Consider the following 27,771-nt stretch of genomic DNA (forward strand, 5'->3'; position numbering starts at 1 on the left):
CAAACAAATTTTTGATTGCATTGTAGATGATTTATTAATTATATTAATAATAAAATATTTATCAGTACGGTTTTTACTCACTATTATTTTTAGTCGCTTTTTGCGACATGTTTCGGATTCTTTGGGAATCCATCCTCAGGCACGAGTGTCCGCGGCGGTTGTACGTCGTGCACTGCCTGCGCCGCCCGCCTCGTCGCTCGTTGCGCACGCGCTGATGGGGCGGGGGCGGGGGGCGCGGGGCAGTCCGCAGATGTCCGAAACATGTCGCAAAAAGCGACTAAAAATAATAGTGAGTAAAAACCGTACTGATAAATATTTTGAAATATGTCTCACGATAGTTTAAGTGCGATTATATTAATAATACCTATCAAAAATATAATTATCAACCATAGATTATAAATCTATTACTCAGGTATATCCTCTTTGGTACAGACGTTCATTTAAAAATCGGATTAACTCTACCACCAACAACTACTAAGCCATGATTTGCTTCTCGAGTGTTTACCAGGTTTCGGTCATTGAGCACCTGTTTTTCCAATCAACGGTTCTAAATGTAGAGGTTCAGTTTTTCATTCATTCTTAACCTACACTAAGTTTAAACCAGGCGAAGGTTCACCAAAAGTCGTCCGCGGAAGGAGGTGGTTACGCGCGTCATATCTCATGGCTATCTGATGTTTCGCAAGGCTCGCATCCGCACCGGCATTTTGTTGGCCTAATCTTGATAACATGTCATAATTAGTGTTAGTTACGGAGGGCTGGAAGGTTAGAAGGTGTTTTAAGATTTCTATAAGTAGGCAATTGCTGCCCCTAATACTATTTATAGTATTTATTATCTCTTTATTTGTGACGTTTTCAACTGAAAGGTACCACATTGTCGGTTGTCGATAAGGTTGATTTCAAATTGAAGCTTTAAGAAAATAGCGCCGTATTGACAAGCGACAATAACTACCCTTTTGATTGAAAACGGCACATTTGTGTGCCTCTAAACGCTTCGCGCTACATCTTACTTCGCGCTACTTCGCGCGTTTGTCATTCTTCCTACAAATAAAATGTGCAGTTCCGTCGATTATTTATCAAAATGTTTTTACACCCGAAATGGTTTTTTACAGTACGTCGCTTTATTATTTAAATTATTTTGGGTAAATTTTTAATAACCGAAATTACAGAGACCATAAAATCCATATATATAAATAAAATTCCAATAAAAATATAATAATAAATAAATTTCCAGTGTTATGTATAACTATAAAAGACTGTTTGTTTCTTAAATAAATAAATAAATAAAATATATAAATATGTAAATAAAATCCGCTTGTTTTTCTACCAGGTGGTGTTCCTATCAGAGAAGAACAATTACATACCAGTAAGCATCAAGCCCCGGTCTCCCCCCGTCCCCGCGGATACTCCATGGCGGGAACCTCCAGCGTGGGAGCGCGAGTATCGTCGTCATCGGACCAACGGCAGTAGAGTACAATGTAAGTTTCTAGCAAGTCTATCTAATTGAGATTAAAAATAAAATAAAATAAAATATAACTTAGCAAGTTCGCTTGAATTGTAGCTTTGGTTATTTGAATGTACTCGTAAAGCCAGGGATAGACTAGGGACAATAATTGTCCCACGATACGTGTCGCCAGCGACGTCGCGTCGGGTGAAGTACCGAAGTGCCAATTGTCCCTAGTCTATCCCTGGCTTAAAAGTCGCTTTCTGAATTACTATACTAGATATGTCGCAGGTAAATTGTAACATTCGCCATTACACATACGGCGAAGTTATTTTTTTTTTAACACCACGTCGGTGGCAATCAAGCATACGGCCCGCCTGATGGTAAGCAGTTACCGTAGCCTATGGACGCCTGCAACACCGGAGATATTACACGCGCGTTGCCGACCCTAACACTCCTCTCCCTCGTTGAGCTCTGGCAACCTTACTTACCGGCAGGAACACAACACTATGAGTAGGGATTTTACAAACGTTTTCACCACCCCAGCGTTTTTCATAGTTTTGATGAGCAGTGCCAAGCTAATTCGACCAAAATGCCGCGGCAAATTGCAAACGGCGCTGTTAATGTTATAATCATAAGATATTTTACAAAATGCTGACTTTTTACAGACTCCAGAAAGCGAATTTTAACACACAATAAAATATGTAATGTTAAGGTTTTGTGTAACCCGTGCGAAGCCGGGCAGGTCGCTAGTAAAAAATACGTTGAGGTAATTTTAAGGACACAATACACAATACATACAACCATAAATGAGTCGCCTAACTTCATAATAGGGTAAATCCATCTGCCAGATTATGCGATTTTGGTGTTAGGAAAACGTAATAGGGTAGATATTTGCTGAGAGGGTCGAATGGATTTACCTGAGTTTGAAGATAAGCGACACAAATAGTACATAATATTAATACTAATACATATAGTTACATATACATAATATGTATATGAAATCAGATGAAATGTACAAAACAGAAACACTAAGAATTTTCAGTACTTAATAAATTTATAAATTCAATATAATTCTTACAAATAACAATTACCTGTCCTTAGATCCCAATATCATTTACTCACACCTCGACCTTCCCTAACAATATTACCTCTATTATGCTAAATTCAGTTACCTTTCATAGTTACGACTTCTTGTGAAACAGCTTTATTAAATTAATTATGAAGCATACATTACGATTTCAATCTTTATGTCTGGGAGGTAAGGACTTGAATCAACGCATTAAGAAACTGGTAGTCTAACAAATTTAATAAACTTATGAATCAAGCATTTATAAACTTTCTGTCATTGTGATACAAACTACTAGGTATGTGTTTGTAAATTTGTGGTGTGTGTAGTGTGTAGATAGTATCGATGTTCGCGCGTGCCGCGAGCGCTTGAGCAAGTCTTTGTTTGTTTCTACCGCTTTATTGAGCCATTCATTCAGTGATAGGACTTTTACATAAATGTAGACTGTATGTGATTAGCGGAAGCTGTAGGCCTAGCACATGATTGGTGCGACAGTATTGGGTAGACTACCCATCTTTGTCTAACTAATGTTAATTAAAGAGGGACGGGTAGTCTATCTCGCAGCGAGATACTGTCGCGCCAATCATGTGCTAGCCCAGTTGGTGTGAAAAAATTAAATACTCGATTATATTTCCACCATATACATATTATATATAGACGGTACAAGTTTAAAGTCAAGGAATCCTGATTTAACTAAAAATTAAAAAAAAAAGATCGCAGGGAACCAACTGAACGAAGACCGCTCGTTGTGGAGATCCTTGGGGAATGCCTATACAATACACGGCCGAAAGGGTGGTGATTCGACTTGGCGCCTTTATAACACATTATTGGTTTGGTAATAATCTAATTATGCCCGGAAAAGTTGACATTTGTGCCATAGCAGCGTGTGCTGTGATTGATTTCCGCTGAGTTTCCCCACCAAACTCTTGGCACATAATCTTTACCTTCTCATATTCAATTGTACAAAGCCATAATATTAATTACGATACATTTCATTACAATTATTTTATTTAAATTAGTACTAAACGCGATACCAATCAAAAACAATATTAAAGTCTTTGTCGGAGTTTGAAAATAAGTAAGTAGTTGAGCTGACAAATGCCCGAGTTGATGCGATTATCGTGACCAATTTAATATTCAAATGACTCAACGATTGACCCGATTATTTAATCAACAGTTCCACTCAATATTACAAACGGACTCTTATTTTATTTCACAGATATCGAGGCAGAGTGCCAAGACGACTTCATGAAGATTAGAGTGGGTTTCAACGGGTCATTTGCAGGCCTGGTTTATTCAGCAGGTAAACTAATATAAACACTACACATAAAACATAATTATTCTTCTAGAAACATTGCCCTAGTAATTATTTATTTCTATGAAATGTGTAAACTTGCGTTAACAAGCGCCATCTATGGGATACTCTCTACTCTATATTGAACCCTCGATGGCTTATATTCTACGCACCCACTAGGGCACGTAGTTCATGAATAGGCCCATGGCGCCTTAATCAATATCTTGGTTTAAGATAGTAATAATCAATTTGTACTTCCACTTTACGAATAGACACCATTCGATACACAAGCGTTTTCTCTCCGACTCCTGCCTGACTCCTTCGATCTCCACCCATGTGCCAACAAAATGTAGATTCTAACATGAAAAACCTACAACAATAACCGCAAATATGAGTCTGATAATTACTTGAAATAAATTATATTTACACAACTTTGGGAACAAATCAAATTATTTTATTAAATATTTTGATTTGTGTTTTTTAAGTAGTCACACTACTATGTATAAATTATAAACTGTAATAGATGTCATATATTAAAGAAAAAGTGACGAAGCCCTCCAGTGGTAAAGGCCGGATTCGAACCGGCGTTTTTAGCAATCCGGGCTAACGCCTTGAACCCCTAGGCCACCCCGCCACGGCGGAACCCGTCCCAATTTCTCGACTATATGCCATCTTACACCCAACATCTCATTGACATCCAACCAGTGTCTAGCTTTCAGCGAGGTAAAATACGGCTCTTTTATGTAATTTTCAGGATTAAAACAGCACAAAGCATGTTTATTTTTACAGTCCGTCTAAGCTGAATTTACACCGATTTGAATAGAACGAAGTGAGGTAGTGTCATTATTAACATCATATTTTCATAGAAATTTGACATTAATGATACATTGACACACTTTGTTATTGCAAATGCCATGCAAAGTTAGCTTTGTCCAACTCTAGCCCTTATAAAGCAATTTATCAAGTAAATAAAGCCTTAACTCTTAAAGCCACTTGTTTAGATTAAGATATAGGTCACCAGAAAATAATGAACATTCTGACAAGCCCATGTTCCTCATTAAACCGCATATCCAGTTACTGTCCTACTTGATATGACGTACTAACTAGTGTCTCTACATTGTCTGCTGTAGTTATTCCAAACGTTCACCAAGCAAAAGCCTTTCAAAATCCCGTGCTACCCAGTTTGAGTAAGGCTTTAAGATTTGTAGCGGAATAAGCGCTGTAAAAGAGAGCACGTATAATGGACTCCCTAAATATTTGTATTGCCAGCGCTTGGTAAGCATTGATAGTGCATGGCCAGATCAGATTGTGGACGTCTGGTATTCTGAGCTGATTGTAGATAGGGCTACATGCTCGTGTCGAGCTTAAGGGGTTAAGAGTAAAGTACTGTAACTAATTATGAAATGAATTGAAATGAAAAAACCGGCCAAGTGCGAGTCGGACTCGCGCACGAAGGGTTCCGTACCATTACGCAAAAAACTGCGAAACAGTTACGTTTGTTGTACGGGAGCCCCACTTAAATATTTATTTTATTCTGTTTTTAGTATTTGTTGTAATAACGGCAACATAAATACATTATCTGTGAAAATTTCAACTATCTAGCTCTAGCTATCGCGGTTCATGAGATACAACCTGGTGACAGATGGACAAATAGACAGCGGAGTCTTAGAAATAGGGTCACGTTTTTACCATTTGTGTACGGAACCCTAAAAAGCTTGGAAAAACCAGCGGTACCTATAACAGCCCTGTGTTCCGTAGGACTAGTCATACCGATTTTGAGATAAACCACATTGTCTAGAAGTCGTGAGACGCGTGAGTGTTTTTTCTCATAACCGTTACCGCAGAGCCTGTATAGAGGCTGTATAAAGCGATTACACAGCAATTAAACAATTCGCGGTCGCGCGATGAGCTAGAAAGGTCAACTTGAGGCTGAATACTGTCGCCTAGGAACAATGCCATGATGTTGCGTATCCATAAAAAAAAGTTAAAATTTTCTTCGTCAATATTTCATAGACAAATGCAAATGTTGCATGATAGTAAATAAAATAAGAACAATAGAAATTTCCTTTACATTCAGGCTTAAAAGAATAGGCACCGTTATTGCCTTAAATCTGTACCTTAACATTCAACGTATTTATTTAACCGTATGGCAAACATATTGTAAAAATAGAAACAGTATTAGGTAAGTAATTAAATGTCTACACAAAGACCAGTCAGCCACTTTATGGCTTCGTCGCTCAGCATGATCAGCGGGAGAACCGGCGCGTCGACATGACGCTTTATAACTAGGGCATCAGTCTCGAATTATGTGCTAGATAGTTTGGGCTTCCGCACCGCAGCCGAAGGCCGGGGAATCCACCCAAAAATAAATCAGTTGTCATTTAGACAGTATAGTCATGCACTTGAAACTCTTTCCAGACTACTAAACGTAGGTACGTTGTTTCCACAAGCATTTTAATCGGAGTGACACTTACGGCGCGATTCGGGAAATGAATTAGGTAGAGATTCACTAGATATGAAATAGTAAAGATAAGTGACGTCCCACGGGTAAAGGTACCTTATGGCGGTTGGAGCTTATGCTATTATTAACGCCGCTCCAATTAATATTGGATGGCGCTTACGTCGCATAGCGTCGCAAATTATTGCGGCCATTAGGTACCTTTTGCCGTGAAATGTCACATATCTTTACTATTTCGTATGTAGTGAATCTCTAACTCATTTCTCGAATCGCGCCGTTAGCTACCTAACATTATCTTATATATAATACATTTTAAGGAAGTTCTAGAAGTAAATCTAAAAATCTCCAAAACTATCAAGTTTTACAGAAAAAACGTTAGGTAAGCGAGACTGGGTGCCTAGCTAAGATGACTCTCGTTGATAGAAAACGCCAATCGACACTTGAAAATTGTCACGTGACTTTTCGTAGCATCTGTCATCCCGATACATTTTTTCTTTTCATTTGGCGTTTAGTCGATGTACGACTATCGTCTTGCCTAGGACCCTGGGATAAAATGACGACATCTTGTACACTGTAGAAAGATAAACTATAAAGGATGACTCACGTTAGACCGGGCCTTGTCCGGACCGGAGCTTCTGGCGCTTCGTTTTCTATGGAAGGCATCATGTGATCACCTGTCATGTCATAGAAAAGTAAACGCCGGAAGCTCCGGTCCGGACACGGCCCGGTCTAACGTGAGTCATCCTTAAAGGGTCAGACTATAAAACGATACACATTACACATCTAAGCAGTGCATGCAGTTGTATTGTATCTCAAGTTCGCGATCCATTTTAAATAGACCGCGGCATAAGGTGTTCAAAGCAACATTGTAGCCGGGAATTCGCCTGCGGTTTTGTTTACCTGTCAGAAATCTGTTGCAATTTACAATTTAATACAGTGATTACTTCTCACGGCTTATCTTACATTTTTATTATCATAATTTATATTTTTGATTTTTAGAAAGATGCAGTAGGTACAATAATAAAACGTTATATGTAAGATAAAGATAAAAGACAAATAATATTTTTATTGCACAGAAAGAATACAGATGTAGTACTTTACACAAGTTTCTGACGTTATTTATGTGAACTTAATGTCACAATATAAATTTTAGAGACGGACCAAACTAACTCTACGGTTTTGTTTACCTGTCAGAAATCTGTTGCAGTTTACAATTTAATACAGTGATCACTTCTCACGGCTTATCTTACATTTTTATTATTATAATTTATATTTTTGATTTTTAGAAAGATGCAGTAGGTACAATAATAAAACGTTATATGTAAGATAAAGATAAAAGACAAAAAATATTTTTATTGCACAGAAAGAATACAGATGTAGTACTTTACACAAGTTTCTGACGTTATTTATGTGAACTTAATGTCACAATATAAATTTTAGAGACGGACCAAACTGGTGGCAATACCAAGTTTAAATAAATTTTCTTATTGAATTGCCTATCTAACTAAAAACATTACATGTAGGTATTATAGTCTATAGCTTAATTAAAATTCTCCCTTTAATCATTTGAAATTGCGCTTTACCAGCACAACCACCAGAGTAGAAGTGAATGCCTAACTAGCATGATGGTAAATAAAATATCTAGCCTAAATAGCTAGAATATTTAGGATCAATTGAACCTTTTAAAACACTTAGGCGCTCGACCAAAACGACCTAGAGTAAAACTTAGGTCTAACCGCAACTTAATGGTACTTAATTTTAAAATTACTTGTCGGTTTATCGAAATTGTTGGCCTATTTGCCCACATAAAGCTATTCACTCCGGCAGTTACCGATTTGCAGTCGGTTTAAAGTGAAATAGTCACCCTCACCACAAACCATGGCAATTACCGATTGTTTTTTTTGGTGGAGTGAGTGTGTTTTATTAAGTAGGTAGCATACGAGTAGGATATATGGATCAAGTGTAATAGATTAATAATAGTAATAATAAATATTCTTTATTGCACCACAAAGAAACAAAATTTTCAAACAGATTTACAATGTCTTACCGCTGTAAGATTACTTATTAGCTGAACCAAATCTGTTTCAGATTTGGTTCAGCTTAAATCCACGAAGTGCTTAAATATATAGGTAGTTTTTTAAAAATTACTAGCTGTTTAGAGTAATAAGTTTCTAACTATATCTATTTTCTAAGCAAACATTACAATTAGGTACATGTCCAACTGTCCGTGGGCCGAAATTTGACGCTTTTAGGCATGGATTTAAATTTAATACATCTAAATAAAATAAAAAAATATTGAAAATATTGAACTATAAATTTGTTGAAATAAATGTCGTTTTAAGAATTTATCTGTAATGTGTGTGTACCGCGTTACGATGCGTGGTTTGTCTAGGCTATAAAAGTGGTTTGGTTTTTGGTCGGTAATAATTTAAAAAACTGTGAACGCAGCATTATTTTATTATATCTAATTCGACGCCTTAGTGCCACATAATTTAATTTATCCATAATATTGTTATATACTTCCCAATATCTACTGACACTTAAATATCAAATGCTCGTCCTACTGTTTTTCAGGATACTCGTACGATCCAGACTGCATGTACATCAACGGGTCTGGACGCGATTACTACGAGTTCTACATCCAGCTGAACCGCTGCGGCACTTTGGGAAGGAACAGCCAGCATGACGACTCCAGGAAACATCCCACTGTAAGTTGCTTCGGGAGTAAATAAACCTATTATATGTCTAAAATCGTTTGTTCCAAGATTGGTCGTGCCTATACATATAAATAAAAAAAAAAAAAAAAATCAGTTATTGCAGACTAAAAGGTCCATACATACATATAAAGCAGAAAAAATCGTTTTTTTAAATCGTTCTAAAAACATGCAAAAAGATGACAGGAAAAATCGATTAGGATTGATTCGTGGACAGAAAGTGAGCGATCAACGAGTGCAGTATTACGATTACGATTTACTATGTGGGGGGCATATCACCCTTTGCCTGGTAAAGGGTTAAGCCAAAGTAACTTATTGTCTATACACGATGGCTAAAAAATAAGTGCATTTCCGTTGCCAGGGAGATTTTGGGATTATACTGAGCGAGTTTTACTATAGGACCAACCCCGAAATCGCGAAAAAAAATTGGCTGTTTCATTGACTCAGTATAATTCAATTCAATTCAATTCAATTATTTATTTCAGGCAAATGCCCATATAATTTGTTAGTTAGTTAAATTAATCTTAATATGCTAATGTTAGTAAATACACATTAAATTACAAATAAAAATATACATCACATTTAACTATCCCTATACCACACCCCTACACTATACCTATCACATTTAACTCTATAGTCCCTATCTAGAAGTTAACACACGTACCTATGTTTATTTCTAACAGAAGAACCTGATGTGGAACACGATCACGGTGCAGTACAACCCGCTGATCGAGGAGGAGCTGGATGAGCATTTCAAGGTCACCTGCGAGTACGGATACGACTTCTGGAAGACCGTCACCTTCCCCTTTTTGGACGTTGAGTAAGTTTTGATTAGTTTGCGTTTCTTAATTTTGACGGCAGTTAATTTTCAGAATGAAGTTTCTCACCGACCAATAGGTTCTATTGTGAGGATTATTGACCTGCTAAAGGCCAGGGTCTAAAATGGCACTATTTCGCGAAAATTAATTTCGGACCATTGATCGGTACCACTGTCAGAGACTTTTATTTTATTTTTTTATTTTATTTATTAAGTACAGCCACATCGTATGTATTACATATTTTGCATTACAATTGTGTCAAAGTACTTCACCTGATACAATACGACAAGAGTACATAGCGTTGACTAAGTATAATACTGCGAAGACTTGAAAATACTAGTTAAATAAATCTTTGACATCTTTGTTCAGAAGTGAATTTGTAGGTAGGTATGCTAAAGATAAATTTTGGTTAGTTCATTTAATTAAAAATTGAGTATCAAATCGCAAAGAATGATGAGTGGTTACTGCAATTCGGATACCACTGATACCATGAAGAAGGGTCCGACGGATCTTATCATAATAATGCTATTTTAGAACTTCGACTCTGATTGCAAACCCTGAGCAGAGCTAACCCCTTAGAAAAGGGATACAGGACAAGTGCGAGTCGGACTCGCCCGCCGAGGGTTTACTTTTTAGTATTTGTGAAAATTTTAACTGTCTAGCTATCACGGTTCATGAGATACAGTCTGGTGACAGACAGACGGACAGTGGAGGCTTAGTAATAGGGTTCCGTTTTTCCGTTGGGAATGGAACCCCAATAAATACAACGATGTATTGTTTGCGATTATTACAGAGTGGCGACGGGCAACCCGGTGGTGTTTACCTTACAACCGCCGGAATGCTATATGGAGATCCGTGCTGGCTACGGGGCGAGCGGCGCCCGCGTGTCTGGCCCCGTACGGGTTGGAGACCCGCTGACGTTGCTTATCTACATGAGGAGCACTTACGGTCAGTTCATAACACTATGAAGTCAAGTCAAGTAGGTAGTTACTTATAGACTTAGTTCTTCTGGCCAACGCATTAGGAGTCTTGTAACGTAGGCAATAACAGATACAACCACCGGAATGCGACATGGAGATCCGTGCAGGCTACGAGGCGGGTGGAGCCGTGTGTCTGGTCCCGTACGGGTTGCAGGCCCGCTGACTTTGCTCATCTAAATTAATTTTTAATAAGCAGAAACGTCTGCGAATAAATTTTAAAGTGGAAAAAATACTGCCTATGACTATGGATGAGGTCTTGGTGGCTCAGTTGGCAAAGCGCTGGGCTAGAGTATCAATCCAGAGGCCGTGAGTTCAAGCCTCACCCAAGGCAGTTATTCCACTTTTAAATTTGCTCATCTACATAAGGAGCTCTTAATATGGTCTGTTTATTTAAAAGTATTAAGATTATACCAGACATTATCAACTAGTTCATTCCGAGGCCGTATTCAGTGCCATTATTTACTGTCCAATCTACATAATGTTCCTCTAATACGGTGGTTCTTAACTGATCATCCGACAGAACACTTTTGTTGAATTTAATCATCATAGGCATTTAATTCCTAGTTCGTGGTCTTTGACAAAAATAGTTATTTGTTATACAAGGGTGCAAAGTTGTATTTTACCCGCGAGTGTAGAGTTGAAACACGAGTAAGCGAAAGGATTCTATAGGTGAACCACGAGCGAAGCGAGTGGTTCTAAAATAGAATCCTGAGCGTAGCGAGTGTTTCAACACACGAGAAGTAAAATACATTTGCGCCCGTGTGTAATACAAAATTTTTCACCTCACTATAGCGAGGAAAGTGCAACATGCACAGGCGTTAGATCATCTTCATCACTGGAATCACTCATTTCTTTACGATATTATAACAGAAAACTCTGGAAGTTGTGTATTTTTACGCGAGTCGGTGAGAAAAGGTTTTAAGTAAAACAATTGTTGACAATGTTGACATTTCTGATGTATGAAATGTCAACGATGCGTTTTGAAATTGCATCGACTCAACTTGTGCGTTCAGAATTATATTTAACATCATTATAAAAAAACAAACGTTTCTTATGGAAATTTAAGGTTTATGACTTAAGCTAAATTTGGTATTTTTTATTAGATTCTGAAACCATTTATTTAATGATAATTAATATCGAACGAACCATTATCATGAGCGTTTTACGTTTTGTTATCTGTCAAACTACTTAAACACGCTCCATCCAAGGTCAAATTACTTTCCCCACTAGTGGATAAAACGCGTTTTTCCTCGCTTGTATTGAAGGATAAACGACAACTTTCCGAGCTAGTGAGGGGAAAAATATTTTATTAATAGCGTGAAATTTTACAGTAATAGGTTAATAGTAATAGATTTAAATCTGCACCGCTAAGGGATTTAACGGCATCTACATCGCGTGCCATATGTGCGTGCAATCGAAAGAAGAGCTGTGACGATCAGGTTCATTGCCTCTAACAATATGATCGATGCCGTTAAATTAATGACCAACGTCTACTGCTATACCTACGCGGCAGTAGGTATTTCTTACTGACAGAATCCCCGCAACCGCACTTAATAGTAGATGTCGCACCAGTTCTTAGCAGTAAGTCCGAAAAGGGTCAGCTAAGCAGTAGCTAAGTCGGTATAGTATTTTTTGCTAAGGAAAAAAATACTACAACTTGTTTAGGTATATGGCTTCAAAATAACTGTCCGCTTAACTACGCGTATGTACGAGTGTGTCACTTTGTCTTCAGTTTGTAATCGCTGTTCTGTCTCGTCGGTCTCCACCAACTATCCATTATCATCATCATTGACCATCTTCATGGTATGAGGGGTTACCGCCAAAATGGAAATTCGTTATCTGCCTGTCTTTCACTTTTTGCATATTCCAGCGACAGAGGCAGATAATGTTTTTCGATGTTGGCGGTAGCCCCTCTGGACCTTTGTCGACCGAACGCTTTTAACTTCAACTTGAATTTCACGATATCAATAGAAAATTTACATAATTTTGTACTCATTTATGTTGCAGATGGGTTCGATATCGTGGTGAACGATTGCTTCGCACATAACGGGGCTACGAAACGCATCCAACTTATTGACGAGCATGGGTAAGTTATTCATATGAAAAACTCTATCGCATAAGTTTTTAATTTTTTTGTTCAAAGTTCGGACAAGAATGGCAGCAGAATTAGTTCTCTTGTCTAAGCTTAGCAATGTTACCCCAGGTCGGAGTTATACTTAATCTGATCGTTGATTCCAGGTGCCCAGTGGACGACAAGCTGATCTCCCGGTTCCGCGGCTCCTGGTCCGAGGCGGGCGTGTTCGAAACTCAAGTGTTCGCGTACATGAAGACTTTTCGGTTCACCGGATCCCCTGCCTTGTACATTGAGTGCGACGTGCGGATGTGTCACGGGAGGTGCCCGGTAAGAACGGAATAGATGCACTACGCGGGGAACTACATAGCTGTCTGAGTAAGAAGGGAAGTGACGTGGGGAATAGGCTGGTCTCACGCTTCCGCGGCTCCTGGTCCGAGGCGGGCGTGTTCGAAACTTGCGTACATGAAGACGTTCCGTTTCACCGGCTCCCCTTCCTTGTGCATCGAGTGCGACGTGCGGATATTATGTCACGGAAGATGCCCGGTAAGATAGAGATGGAGACGTGGGGAATAGGCTGGTCCCTTGCTTCCACGGCTCGTGGTGTAAGCCGGCCGTGTTCGAGATACATTAGTTATAACCTATTTTTGTATTGATGCTGTGATCAAGATATTTAGTGGAAAACTAAAGTACTAACTATACTAAGTTAAATTAGCTTAGTAAAGGTTAATAACGGCTCAAGTGCCGTTAAGAAATTAGAAGATTCTTAGGGTAGATATCACTATGCGCCTCCCTAAGGCGTGTAAACTAGGAAGGAATGGAAAAATTCGCACGCTTCTAGTAAGCTTTGGTAGCTCAGTTGGTTAACAGCGATTGGACCGGTATTCCAAAAGGGCACAAGTTCGAATCTTGCCCGCAAATGAACCTTATTAGGTACACTTATAACTAGTGGTTATACACTTATAACTAGTGGTTATACACAGGTAGGTCGAAATCAACACTAGATATTTCTAGTGTTGATTTCGATGGACACCTTCCATCAAAATCGGCTGGGATGTTTTGGCACTGCGATGGAAGTAATGAAATAACAAATGTAAGAACGTATACACCTGCAATAGTATACAAAACTCCCCCACAGCAAAAAATACAAGAGCTTATTATCCTTCTTAATACCTATGGCATTGTATTCTGAAGTTTATTCATTTCTACATTGACCTATTTCAGTCTCAACCATGTCACTGGCGCAACATGAAATCGGTGCGTCGGCGCTCAGTAGAACCTCCCGCACCGCCGCAGCTATCTGAGAACATCTCGCTGTTCCAGTCACTCCGCGTACTGCAGGAGGGAGAGGAGGACAGCGAACTCGCCGCCCGCAGTGGTTAGTAAATTATAACCCCTTACACCCTTATATTATATCTATGGTCGTGGTAAATAGCAAGTTCAAATGCGAATGCACTTTGGTTTTCTTAACATACCTAAACAGTATGAAGCTATTTCAACAATTTTAAAGGGTCTTTTAAGGGGATACCAAAATCAAAGAAATCGACCCTATTTGATATGATAACCCTGGCCAGAGACGTCCCTCAGTAGCACAAAACTTAAACATAAGTATAAAGGTACCTACTGCAATAAATCCTTTTCTTTTCAGGTCCAGTCGAAGGTCAGACGTGTCTAAAAACCTCCGCATTGTCGGCCATGCTGGTGTCATGCGGCGTCCTCATCGCAGCCCTAGTGGGGGCGCTACTAGTAGCCGCTCGAGGGTGGAGGAGACGGGAAGCGCGTACGCCGCATCACGTTTATGTACCGCATAAAGGGCGGATAAAGTAAATGTTTATACTACATTAGGTTAGGTAATGATAGATAATCAAAATAGGCTACAGGAAGAAAATTCTCTAAGACATGGCCTTTAGGTTGAAAATATTTCAGGTTGTTCCATCCCTTATTCACCTTTTTCGTCTTAGGACTTGGCCTCTTATGCTGCACACAGTGTCACTTTCTATAAAACTGTTGCTGTCTGTGGTTGCTGTCATCCGTTCCCAATTTTTTTCCTTATGCCTCGCGTCGCTAAGGCGGAGAGGCCTGTTCCCGCATCACGCTATGTAAGGTGTTAACAAATTAGTTAGACCAAGAGAAGTCTGCAACGATTTTGAAAGCACACGCAGTGCAAGTGTCATAATTTCATAGAAGACGTTTAAAATAACACTTGCACTGCGTGTGCTATCAAAATCGTTGCAGACTTATCTCGGTCTAACTACCTATATTTTAAGATATGATACTTTACGCTGAAACAATTAAACTTAAAAATTAATAAGTAATTCATATTCATAATTAACTTTAAATAGAAATTAAGAAAACTTTTCATGTATTTTTTTGTTTTCATATATTTAAATATACCTACTCCAGGAGCCGTGTATTATCAGCAGTAAAAATCTCGGTAACTAATTTAAAAGCACCTTATATATCGCAGAAGGGACGGATAACTTATTATAAATGTTTTTAGTAGGCTAGATTAAGTTGTGATGTTCGGAATATGCCACTAGTTGCCTTTATGTCCAAGAGGCCTGTTTAAGTATTGTCAAGTCTATGTCCAAATAAGTTATTTTAAAGTATAAGGTGTTCAAATCGTTTAGGTAAATATGACCCTTAAGAAAACAATGTTTGAAATAGTTCTGTCACATTTACATGCTTAGCGAGCTAAGGTTTTGGCTCTATGATAGTAGTTCGAATTTCTACGCAAATATAACCCTAGTAGAATTATGGCACGGAATTGTATGCCTACCAAAATGCTACTAGAGAAGGTCTCAGACGTAAAATTATTGCTTGTTTTAAGCCCTAATATAGCCATAGTTTAATATTCCATATAAATTGGATCTAATAGCCAATACTCAGAGAATGAAGAAAACTAACTGTAGGTATCACAATTTTAGGGCATTTGAAGCTTGTAGATACGAGGTAGAGTAAAAGATAAATATAGCAGTAATCTTAATAGCCTGTTATTTAGATCGATAAATGGACCCAATTGGTATCGACCGAAGAAGTATTCATAATTCATATTTTTTTATTAATTGCATGAAAGTGTGTACAAAAAGTCCATCACAATCTGCCGAGATCCAGCACGCAATATATCTATAGCACGCAATATATATATTCCATAGTTAACCCAGCAGTGGGTTGTTTTGGATCTTCTGAAATAATACAGCGCGCGTCGTGCGCGGCGTAGACGTTGCGTTCGGAAATCTGATACAACATTTTGAATTCTCGTTCAGAAATCTTAACTTTTACTCTGTATATTCATGGTCGAAAGGCTTCATGGTTAACACCTACTACAAGTTATTATACATCATTTCGAAATTTGTGCAGCTAATATAATTTGTCATTAAAGTTTAGATTATTTTTGCGTAAGTTAAATTTACTCATTTTTTTACTTAAGTTGAATGTAAAATATTGACAAATTGAGAGGATTTATATTTTTTATTTAAAATATACCTCCTTCTGTTTGTCTGTCTATTCTTAAGTATGTTTAAACCAGAATTCTCTCAGTAAAGTTGTGATAAAATGATACAAACGTATTCGAATAAGTTTAATACATTAATGTTTTTTAAAATAATAAATTATAGAACTAGATGTTATTTATTAGTATTTATATACAATTTATCGTAAGTTTTTTATAGGTACAGTCAGAAAAACTAATAGCTTAGCACCCCTGCATACAAATTTGTATGCAGGAGTGCCAAGCTAATAGCTATGCTTACTGTACATACATGTTTGTAAATATTACTTTAGGTTATATTTTTAGACTATATTTATAAATTTTGTACTTCTGAAACTGCCTATTGTGAAATCGAAATAAAAAATAATAAACCTAAATGCAATTATACTATTTTTTTTAGTTTTACAAGTATAAATAACAACAACAACAACAACGTTTCAACAACACAAAGTATAATAAAATACGTTTGTAAGTACATGACATGATTTATAACAAAAACAACATAGAAAATGCACACAAAAGAGAAATCACAATGAAATTCCTTACACGAGCAACATAATAAATCGCATTTATATGTATAAAAATATATATAGCTGCTCTAACAACTTTATCACTACAGCGCCTACATCTCTTTAGTTTGCCGCTTTTTTCTATTGACGGAAATGGCTTGACAGACTATAATTAGAAGTTCTTAAAACCACTTTAAAAACATATGCCCCTCAAAGGCACAGATTAATGTTTTTTTCTTTTGTTATACCCACCGTGTAAGAGTAAGGCCCACTTGCACCATCCACTAACCCGGGGTTGTGGTTAAACCGTTAACCCAGTGTCAAATTGTATTGGTAACCATGGTAACCCCGGATTAGTGGGATGGTGCAAGTGGCCCTAAAGGTTTATTCGTTGCACAAAACAATGCCCTTAAAAATACATTTAAAGTGTTAAAAGACTGTCATCATTTGTTCATAATTCATAATTGATTTTTCATTACACGACATATTTTATGCTTATAATATAAGATGTTAAATTTGTTTGCAAGAGAGTACAATTTGACTTGATCTGAATAATATTCGTATAGATCATATCAAATAACATTTATTTTATAATAATGAATTACATTGACCGGACGAAAGCTATATTAAAGTGAATGACGGAAGTTACACAGCATAAAATGGCCTTCCTTATGCGATGGGACTGCTCGGCTATTGTATAAACTAGATCAAATGAGATAACTGCACCTACTTTCAAAATACAAAAGGCGTACTTGCCTCCACCACAGAATAAATAATAGTACTTGTTACAGAAGGTTCACTCTCTAACAAAACCCGTCTATTACGACAGATATGACCGCTAGGTGGCGCAAGCGCGAGCAGGCGTCCGTTCCGTAGCGGTGCGCGGCAACTACTATGGCTAGACACCAAAATTGGTGTGGGCCGCATGTACTCGTAGCGACGCGACAAAATCGCGGAGTGAGCCATGCCTGCCTCCACTGACTGTAGCGATAATGATTCATACTTATCATTAACTTTATCATAAAATGGTGTCAAGGATCATGTAGGGTCCATCGTTGTATTTTACTATTTATATCAGCAATGTTTTTAAAATACCCTTTATCGTACTTTTTGTGCACAAAAGGAGAGACAAATAAATAATACAGACAATTCATCTCCAATTCTCCGTAGAGCCGTGTGCATCATTGTCGTAGATGGCTTCTTACTTGATTTTTATAGCTCTAGTTAGTCACTATCAAGTCTTTCTTATAACCTAGGTAATAAGGCCCATTAGAAAATATCAAGTCATATGATGTTTCCACACACTGTCGTTTGCCATACCTATATTATTGCAAGCTTGACTTAGATGGACTTTACAAAGATCTAAGAGAACTCGAAAAGCGAAAAATATAAATTTTTGGAGATGGCGCCTCATTTGATTTTGTTTTACATAGTTACTAGAATCACTTTTATTACCTAGACAATCTAGGGTGAAAAATATAATGATAATTTGACGTTTTTGTTGCCGCTTTCATTCTGTTTTGCCATCGCCAAGTCGACGCAGAATATTGACGTAGACGGAATTTAACAATGACCAAAGGAGCTCACAATTAAGTGTCGTTGTAACGATTAACGGTCTGTACCGCTTACTTGTCTCATTATCAAGACTCGGAAAAACGCCCGTCATTTTAAAAACAACCGTGTTCCGTACAACATAAGACATCCTTATAATGGCGTCCGCAGAATGTTAACGAACATTTTCGACTCATAAATGGGTCCTAAATTATGGTTATGTTTTCAAAATGACTTAAATTTCCGAGACTTATAAATAAACATTTAAAAATAAGGATTGCACGTGAGGTACCTTAAAAACATTGTTGATATGTACCGGTCTCAGTTGTCGGCGGCGGGTAGCTTCTGTAGTTCGGTTTCCAAGTACTTTATGGTACCGTCCAAGATATGTACTTCACATTGTTTCAGCAGCTTGATGTTTTTGCTGCAAAACAGACATCGCATTTAAGATTTTGCAGCGACGGAATTTATATAGACGAAGCTTTCAGTACATTTTTGACTTATATTACACGGACAAATTTGGCATAGAGATAATTTGAGTCCCGGGAAGGACATAGGATAGTTTTAATGTCGGAAATCATCCCTAAAGAGAGTGAAAAGGGGGGTGAAATTGAGAGATTTAATGAGTTGCCTGATAATTGATGTCAAGAAATTAAGCTTCTGCCTAAATTGACTGCGGTTTTCTGTAAGGTGGAGGTACCTCCCCAGTTGGGCTCTGCTAGAGCACTTCAGTCGGATTCTAAACAGATCTAGAGATCTGGAATGACATCCGCTGTCCTGTGCCCTACCACACAAAGCGAGATGTCATTCACAGTGCCCATACCTCTCTTCTGGACGTAGTAACTCATCACTCCTCTGGAGTTGCAGGCGTACATAGGCTATGGAGACTGCTTAACATCAGGCGGGCCGTATGCTTGTTTGCCACCGACGTAGTATAAAAAAAATTTGAATTATTGCTATTCACTTTCTCCAGGCGTTAAACTTACTCAGCTGCTGTTACTGATACCACGCAGACGAGGTCGCGGACAAAAGCTAGTATAAGATAAAATACATACGTATGTGTAGTATCGTTGGTATCTCTCTGCTTGTACATGGCCTTTATGAGTCCGCAGCGGGTGAGCAGGTACGTGTACGCGCGCCGGTCGAGCGCCGCGCCCACCGCCTCCGCACTGCTCGCTTCAGTGGAGACCAGGTCGCCGGGTAGGCCGTGGTCCGACCATTTTGTCAGTTCGTCTGAAATTAAAAACATTGTATTTTAATATACCCATGTATCGAGTGTGGTTTACTGAACAAATCTAGATCGAACCTGGATTGATATTGAATATCCTTATGAAAGCTAGTACCTCGGCGCTGATGGGGCTGTCGCCCCGGTACAAACTGTAGTGGGTGACACCAGAAAGTCCCAATCTGCTTAGTAGGACTTTAGTAAAGGTTGTTACTTTACGAACCTTGATTCATATTGAATATCCTAATGAAAGCCAGTAGCTCGGCGCTGATGGGGCTGTCTCCTCGGTACAAGCTATAGTGGGTGACACCAGCGAGACCCAATCTGCTCAGTAGGGCTACTCTTGTGTCCCGGTGAGGGTCGCTTGAACTAACACCGAGAGCAAGGGAGAGGCTGTCATGCTGATTGTCTGGGTACACGAAACTGAAAAGAAAAATAGTAGGTAATAAAGGTAAAAAAACAACACTTATTTTTAATACAAACAAAAAAACAATGTCGACCTGCGACTTTTCTAATTGTAGGTAATGATATGGATGCTATTAAAAAATACAAGTCACAATTTTATGTAAACTGGTCAGTAACGTTGATATAACGGCATATTCTTGCAATTTGTAATTTGTAGCTTTATAAATCGGACCCATATGTTTGAAACTCTTCTATAATTAAATTAAAAACCAAAAATAAATATTGCTGGACATTATAGCGCCACAATAAGCTCGATAAGGCTTGTGTTGTTTGTACTCGACAAAGATTTGTGACGCTTTCAACCAAAAGGTACCACATTGTCGCTTGTCGATAAGGTTGATTTCTAATTGAAGCTATATGGAAATAGCGCCTTACTGACAAGCGACAATAAGTACCCTTTTAGTTAAAAATGGCACATTTAATCATATAATATAAATACATATATTAAATACTCATATACACAAAGATCGTCCATAACTCAGGAACACATATTTGTAACCACACAAATAAATTTCCTTTACCAGGATTCTAATCCGAGACATTTTGCTTCGTAACAGGCTCACTACCGACTTGGCTAGGAGGCCGTTTCTATTGTGAATATTGTGTAACGAATTGAAAGCAATATTGTAGAGATTTTGGCAAAATCACACGAATAAAGGAGGGCACAACACTGACCACATTTACCACGTAACCTTTTAACCCCGAATAGAAAGCAAAAACTTGACAAGTTTTTAGGGTTCCGTACCCAAAGGGTAAAAACGGGACCCTAATTACTAAAGGGGCCTGGCCTACTGATTACTAGTCCGCCGGACGATATCGGCCTGTCAGTTGTTCGGAACTGTAATTTTTTTGTTCTAACTGACAGGCTGATAATGTCCGGCGGACTGATAATCAGTGGGCCCCTTAAGACTCCGCTGCCCGTCCGCTGTCCGTCTGTCACCAGGCTGTATCTCATGAACCGTGATAGCTAGACAATTGAAAATTTCACAGATGGTGTATTTCTGTTGCCGCTATAACAACAAATACTAAAAACAGAATAAAATAAATATTTAAGTGGGGCTCCCATACAACAAACGTGACTTTTTTGCCGTTTTTTGCGTCATGGTACGGAACCCTTTGTGCGCGAGTCCGACTCGCACTTAGCCGGTTTTTTTAAAACACTCCCAATATATTTTTCGGAAAGCAGCGTTTGCATGAGTGTATTATAGTTGACTTGTCCAACTTGAGCGCTACAAATTTCTCTCAGTCATATTAAGCGAAACTAACAAAAAAAAACTGGCACAATAAAGTACGTGTACGTAATCGATGCTGTGACAGTGTGTGACGCGGGCGCAAGTAAGTATTACGTCAGTGTTGTTCCTGGTACCTACGCTTCAATAGAACAATGCTGCTTACTTATCGAATACTGTCGACACTGAATGATACGTAAACAAGACAACGATATATGAATAGAGAATTGAGTTTTCTGTACAGTCCTAATGGCTGAAAAAAATCTAATTATAGTAGATTGTACTCGTACAAAAACGGAATAAAACGAGCCACATTTCCCCGAGGCTTATTGGTCCGAGCGCAGCGAGGACCAATATAGTCGAGGATAAAAATGGAATTTTATGCCTGAGTTATACACTCTTCTTTTCACTTCGATTGTGAGTAAAATATACAACGATATAGATACGTAAGTGCCAAAAAGAACAAGTATAGTATAATCAATTTTTTTAACATGCAGATACGTCTGCGAGCGATACTCCAAATTTTTATATTAAAGGAAAAAGTTACCGCCCGCCGGAAGTGTAACTTTTTCCATTTTTTCCTTTAATATAAAAATTTGAAGTATAGTATAGTCTATAACAGATAATGAATATAAACGAAACGAAGTCACGAGATTCTGTTACATACATATTTAATCCTCATCCAATAAAAGCATTTAATTGACATCAATACAAACAAATATACCGGAAAAATATGATCAAAAACAGCGCTTATGAAAATTATAGGGTAAACATGTTAATAACTTCATGTTAAGTCATATTGCTTCATAACCCTTAATATATTTAATTTGAATTGTTAATGTTTTATATTTTTGTAACAGGAATTTATTTAGTTATTTTTAAGTCGACTGAGATTTGACTTGAGTTTGGCATTTGTAATTATTTTCTAGTAAGTGATTGTTAAATTGGATGTGTACATGTGAATTTTTATTCTAATAATTTTGTAAATATGTTGACATATTTGTAATTGTAATTTGTAATTTTATATACTTATCTTCAATCTTTATTTTAATGTTTAATAGGTACAATGTACATAATTTTAATTATTAACAAACTATGTTCGACGCAATAATTATTGTTAAGAATAAATAAAGAAAAAAAAAATCGTTGTGACATCCGTATGAAGCAATATGATCACCATAACCGTATTTTTATTGCCCTAAAAACACAATCCATGTTAAGCGTATTGCAATTTTTATGATACTTTTTACGAGAAAGTGCAATAAAGAAGCAAAAATAAAACCTCATTATGAGTATAACATGTCTCGATATCAATAAAAAAACAAAAACAGTAAACAAGCCATCGTCCTTGTTAAAATAAATTGGAGAGAAAATCGTGAACCTTTAAAGACTTTCTAGACATAATTGGCAACAATTGTGCTATTATGGGTACAAATAATAAGTTTTATGACTTCCATTATATCAGTACGTCACGTAGGTGCCTAGTAAATAGCTACTTTTGAGTTTTTGTTCAATTAACGTTTTATAGCTTTAGGTGAAGCGTAATAAAGGTTCAATATGTTTAATTGTCGTCAAAGTTACCGTTTATTTGACGTGGTAAAAACTTTTGTTTAACTATAGCAGCGTCATCTGTTCAGTTACAATTTAGAACCATACCTAATACCTATCCAAGAACCATCCTTTAATAAAACAGCGATTTATTTGGCTAAGCATTTTTAGAACTACGAAATTTGGTTAAACGCGTTTTTCTATGTCAACATAGCCGAAATTTGTTTTTTTCTATAAAATGCCGGAAAGTGGCAACAGGGCCTAAGATTAAAGTCTGACTATAAAATATATGTGCGTACCCTTGTGTAGGTATCTACAAGGAAATCGGCGTTAGGCCCAGCACTAAACTAAGACGATAAGACTTTGTTCTCCAGTACGGCTACCACCAGTTTGACACTGACATAATTCGCTAGCGTGTGCGTAACTTACTTTCTATGCATCTCGCTCGTCCTCGCATATTAATGCGACCGAGATGTATAGAAAGATTAGAAAGTAAGTTACGCAGACGTTAGCGAATATGTCATTTTGACACTGCTGAGGCAATAACAGTTTTGAATGATTCACGGTTAGTTTCACTAGACTTATATTGACCGGGATATGGACCAAGTGCGGTCTACACAACTTTGACACCCACCCGCTATCTTCCGTCACCCGTGAACAAGATGCATGTAACTGCGTCGAAATATCCGAAGCTCGAAAACAATACAAAAGGTAATCACGGTCCATATCCCGATCAGGTCGTCAGCAGTCGTCGTAAGGCTAAACAGGATTGAACCTTACGTCCATATATACATAGTATAGGTATCCGTACCAGTTATGTAGAAATAGGTCAGCGTTAGGCCTAGCCCCGTAGAAGATGAAGATTTGTTCCCCCGGCTTAAAATCCCGTAACGCGTAGCATTCGCCTCGGTTCAGCTCCTTGTTGAAATCTGTTGTTATCTGGAAATAAACATTTGGACGTATAGATAAAGGAATAGCATTTAATCCATTTGAATTTTACTAGCATCTACAGGTGAGCTTTGGAGAAATAAGCTTTAACCCTTTACCTACGGGTGTCAACCAGAGTTGCCAGTAAGGCAACACCGCTGCAGTACAGGTGTCAATTATAGTTGATCGAAGATAGGTTCATGTTCAATATTTATTTTAATCGAAACGAGACCTTGTGTCTTGGTAATAGCGGTCATATTATGCATTGGGATTAATATAGATGCAAAGAAAAAAATATCATAATATTTCGTTAGATGGCTCTGACATAAACATATTTTTAAAATTACCGCATTTTTGCTGTCAACTGGGGTTGACACCCGTACTGCAGAAGCGCAAATAATCGAACTCAATATGGCGGACCTAGTGTTTTTTTATATTTCATCGACTTGTTGTAGGAGTGAGACGTGTGGGTGATTTGAATGTTATTTTTAGTTTTTACACTTTTCTTTGTCCAAATAGTTACAAAATTGGAATGTAATATTTTTTTTATTAAAAACATAACTTGCTAAGCTTATATCCCGTACTTACAGAAATATCGTCAATTGTGTCGATATGCGCACATCACTATTGTTCATCAGTAGCAGAAATCTGTTTCTGTGCAACATTTTAAGTGATTGATTTTTTGCAATATTTGAATAATCATCCTTATTTAAGTGTTTAAATAGTTGTGTTACATATATAATAAACTAATACTTTAAACCTTAATCTTGAGAAATTCGCTAACAGTAACTTAAAATTCTTCAATTTCTTAGTGATTAATATTAAGCGTGAAATGAGAATTATTAGTGAATATAAATACACCAAGTGATTAGTTATTAATAAAACATATTATACTTAATGTGTGTGTGAAATTTCAAGCACGTAGCTGTAGTACTTCAAAAGTTACAAGTAAGTGAAATTATGTCAAACCGCTGACTCTCGCCAATACATGCCCGTATTGAGCGGTGACTGGGTTTTCAAAGTCCCCGTAGGTAAAGGGTTAAGTACTTAAGAAAAATACACTACTTAAAAATACTACAAAACAGAAACGAAGATAACTTTAATTTTTGATACATAACCACAGCTCCGTGCCATCCCTAGCCCCGTGTCAGCTTATATGAATCTGAAATTTTGCAGTACCATTCGAGTCACAGCTTAATTTACTGTCAAAGTTCAATGCCCTTCAGCTTCCTATAACAGAGGAAGACCATAAATAGCTGCATTGTTCATGTGCCTACTAGAAAGCTAGACACATGTCCGTATTACTAACAACAACACAGTTATCTGACCATCAGTAGACGTTATCTCGTTGCAATAAAGTTTAACTGATCAGTTAAATCAGTTAGTACATCCTAGTCATGGTCACATAGGCGGGAAATTTGTATTGAACCCGGTCTTGGTCGTGACAAGTTATCACCATGGCCCATTTCTCAACAATGTTTGTACTTTCCCGTGCTCGTGGAAACCATTTTCCAGACCGAAATGAAGACGGTCGCGTCCATGCTCTGCTCCAGGCTGTGACAAGTCATCACTATGGCCCATTTGTCAACAATGTTTTTGTTTTTACCTTGCCGTGCCACGAGCACGTTGCACATGTCCCAGAGCGGTATGAAGGCGGTCGTGTCCGTCCTCAACTGCTCCAGGTTGTAACTAGTCATCACCGTAGCCCATCTGTCAACAGATGTACATATCTTGGCTTGCTCGTGGTTGCACAAGTCTCAGAGCGGTATGAAGACGGTACTTGACTGCTCCAGGTTGTGACAAGTCTTCGACATGGACGCCTATCTGTCAATAGATACTACATATATACTGTACCTTGCCATGCTCGTGGTTGCACATGTCCCAGAGCGGTATGAAGGCGGTCGTGTCCGTGCTTGACTGCTCTAAGTTGTTCTGACGAGTCATTACCGTAGATACCGCCCATCTGTCAACAATTACAGAAACTCGATTAATATACATTAATGTAAAGAAGAAAATTTGAATCCCAAAATCCCTAAATTATGCCAAAAGTGGTTAAATGCAAATCCCCTAATCATGACGGTTTTGGTTACTTCAACAAGAACGTGGGTGAGTTTGGGATGGAGTATTACAAGGTAACTTCGGCAGCTAGCCAATGGCACAAAAAACATAAAACGTTCTTTCATAGCCGATTAGCAATGGTTTTAAGTGAGAACAGATAAATGTTGCCATATATAGGAAGCGATTGATCTAGAATAGGAACAGATCACGCAACATCGCACATTGGAGCCGTGGCCATTCATCAACAGAGACGTACCCTACATTCTGTCACTTTGAACGAGAATGTTGATTTCGGACTTTACGGCTAGTACATTCAGTTAACCTTGGCTGTTCCGATTATATCTGATGGCGACTGTACTCTCCACGGAGACGGGAGCTGCCAGATAAAATATGACTAAATAAACCCATTTTAGAAACTTAAATCCAAGGCAAACCCTTAAATGGAATTGTCGTAGTAATCATCAGCTTCCATATATGTTCGTATAAAGGTATACAAGGTGATTATGGTATGTTTGACCATACTCTGAGGGGTGAATATGTAGATCATACTGAACAACCTATTACTATTATTATTATTAGCCTATTTTTGTACAATAAAGTTATTTACCGCCGACCGGTTTGACCTAGTGAAGCCGATGGTCCTGGGTTCGAATCCCGGTAATGCGGTTTGTGGGATGAACACAAATATTTGTTCCTGAGTCATGGGTGTTTTCTATGTATATAAGTATGTATTTATCTATATAAGTATGTATATCGTCGCCTAGCACCCATAGTACAAGCTTTACTTAGTTTGGGGTTTGGGGCTAGGTTGATGTGTGTAAGATGTCCCCTATTATTTATTTATTTACTACTACTATCTACAACTTTAACTATGGGGCCAAACCCGAAATCGCGAAAAAAAATCTGCTGTTCTATAGAAAACAACATGTGATTCACCTAAATGTATGAGACGGCAGATTTTTCGATGCCGGGGTTGGCCCCATCACAGATTCACCCCTCATAGAGCCTCAGACATAACAAAATCAACCTGTATGTAACTCTTACACAAGAAAGTTACTAAAGAGCAGAGCTACTTAAGAATTGTATGGTAATGTGCACTGCCGTTGCAAAGTAACAGATACTTTGAATAGTGAACTGTAAAGATTTATTGGAAAAGTACTTATTCCAGAATGGGAGATACTTTTGGCACGTCGTTTCATCCGTTACTATTTATTCTGACTGTACCAACGTATAATAAATTATTGATTACGAATACTAATTACAGTGATTATCTCTGTTTTTACTAAATTACTTAAGAATTTATTTGCTTTCATTAAAAAACCGCATAGCGTTTTGCTGTTATTTGATGTCTACCGATCACTGAATACCATTTATAACAGTGCGTTTTTATATCAATCTATTTCGTAGTAATTCGATAAAAACAACACGCATCTTTTATTGAATGACTACAACTAGTTTCGCAGCAAGTAGAATCCGCTTTTAATACGATCGCTTTTAATACCTACGATTTCTTGCGTTATAAACAAGGAGGCCAATTCGAAATTCATATTTTTTTGTTATTTTAGGAATCATTAAAAAACGATTTTGGTCAAAAACAGATATGGCACAAACGTATTCTCAGCCGACGACTTAACTATTATTCTTAAATAACAGATAATCAAGATCTTAAACAGTATTCTTCATTTACAGAGTATGTTATAAATCTTTTCAACACACAATAAAGCTAAACTAATAATCGTAACATACAATAAAAAAAATGTTAATTCGAAAATTTGAAACGTCAGTCTGATGTTAATTTAGTCTTTGTGTTATAGCTACTTTAATAGCCATTTTGTTATCATTCGCGCGCGCATTTTGCTCGTACTCGTTCGTACATTGTATAAGTAACAAAATATCATCATTTTGAGATCAAAGTGTAAGTTCG

The 27,771-nt window shown here is 37.7% G+C and overlaps 2 protein-coding genes and 1 non-coding gene across 3 annotated transcripts in view; 2 read left to right on the forward strand and 1 right to left on the reverse strand.

Moving 5' to 3' along the window:
• Positions 1–14,875, forward strand: part of LOC134747690 (cuticlin-3) — a 40,767-nt gene extending 25,892 nt beyond the window's left edge. The window contains exons 5-13 of the mRNA XM_063682297.1: positions 1,328–1,475; positions 3,730–3,813; positions 8,837–8,970; positions 9,660–9,796; positions 10,588–10,742; positions 12,782–12,860; positions 13,013–13,175; positions 14,070–14,223; positions 14,494–14,875. Coding sequence (XP_063538367.1) covers positions 1,328–1,475; positions 3,730–3,813; positions 8,837–8,970; positions 9,660–9,796; positions 10,588–10,742; positions 12,782–12,860; positions 13,013–13,175; positions 14,070–14,223; positions 14,494–14,672 — 1,233 coding nt within the window. The 3' untranslated portion in view covers positions 14,673–14,875. The remainder of the gene's footprint in view (positions 1–1,327; positions 1,476–3,729; positions 3,814–8,836; positions 8,971–9,659; positions 9,797–10,587; positions 10,743–12,781; positions 12,861–13,012; positions 13,176–14,069; positions 14,224–14,493) is intronic.
• Positions 11,028–11,105, forward strand: Trnas-aga (transfer RNA serine (anticodon AGA)). Its single transcript is given in 2 exon segments — positions 11,028–11,064; positions 11,070–11,105. It is a non-coding gene; the product is annotated as a tRNA-Ser (tRNA).
• A 1,895-nt stretch (positions 14,876–16,770) lies between the features above and the next one.
• LOC134747859 (actin-histidine N-methyltransferase) overlaps positions 16,771–27,771 on the reverse strand; it is a 48,057-nt gene continuing 37,056 nt past the window's right edge. Inside the window, exons 5-9 of the mRNA XM_063682523.1 lie at positions 25,644–25,752; positions 23,674–23,801; positions 19,844–20,043; positions 19,451–19,628; positions 16,771–18,819 (exon numbers count right to left, since the gene is read on the reverse strand). Coding sequence (XP_063538593.1) covers positions 18,717–18,819; positions 19,451–19,628; positions 19,844–20,043; positions 23,674–23,801; positions 25,644–25,752 — 718 coding nt within the window. The 3' untranslated portion in view covers positions 16,771–18,716. The remainder of the gene's footprint in view (positions 18,820–19,450; positions 19,629–19,843; positions 20,044–23,673; positions 23,802–25,643; positions 25,753–27,771) is intronic.

The sequence above is a fragment of the Cydia strobilella genome, chromosome 15, assembly GCF_947568885.1.
Source record: "Cydia strobilella chromosome 15, ilCydStro3.1, whole genome shotgun sequence".
In the NCBI taxonomy this organism is placed as follows: Eukaryota; Metazoa; Arthropoda; class Insecta; order Lepidoptera; family Tortricidae; genus Cydia; species Cydia strobilella.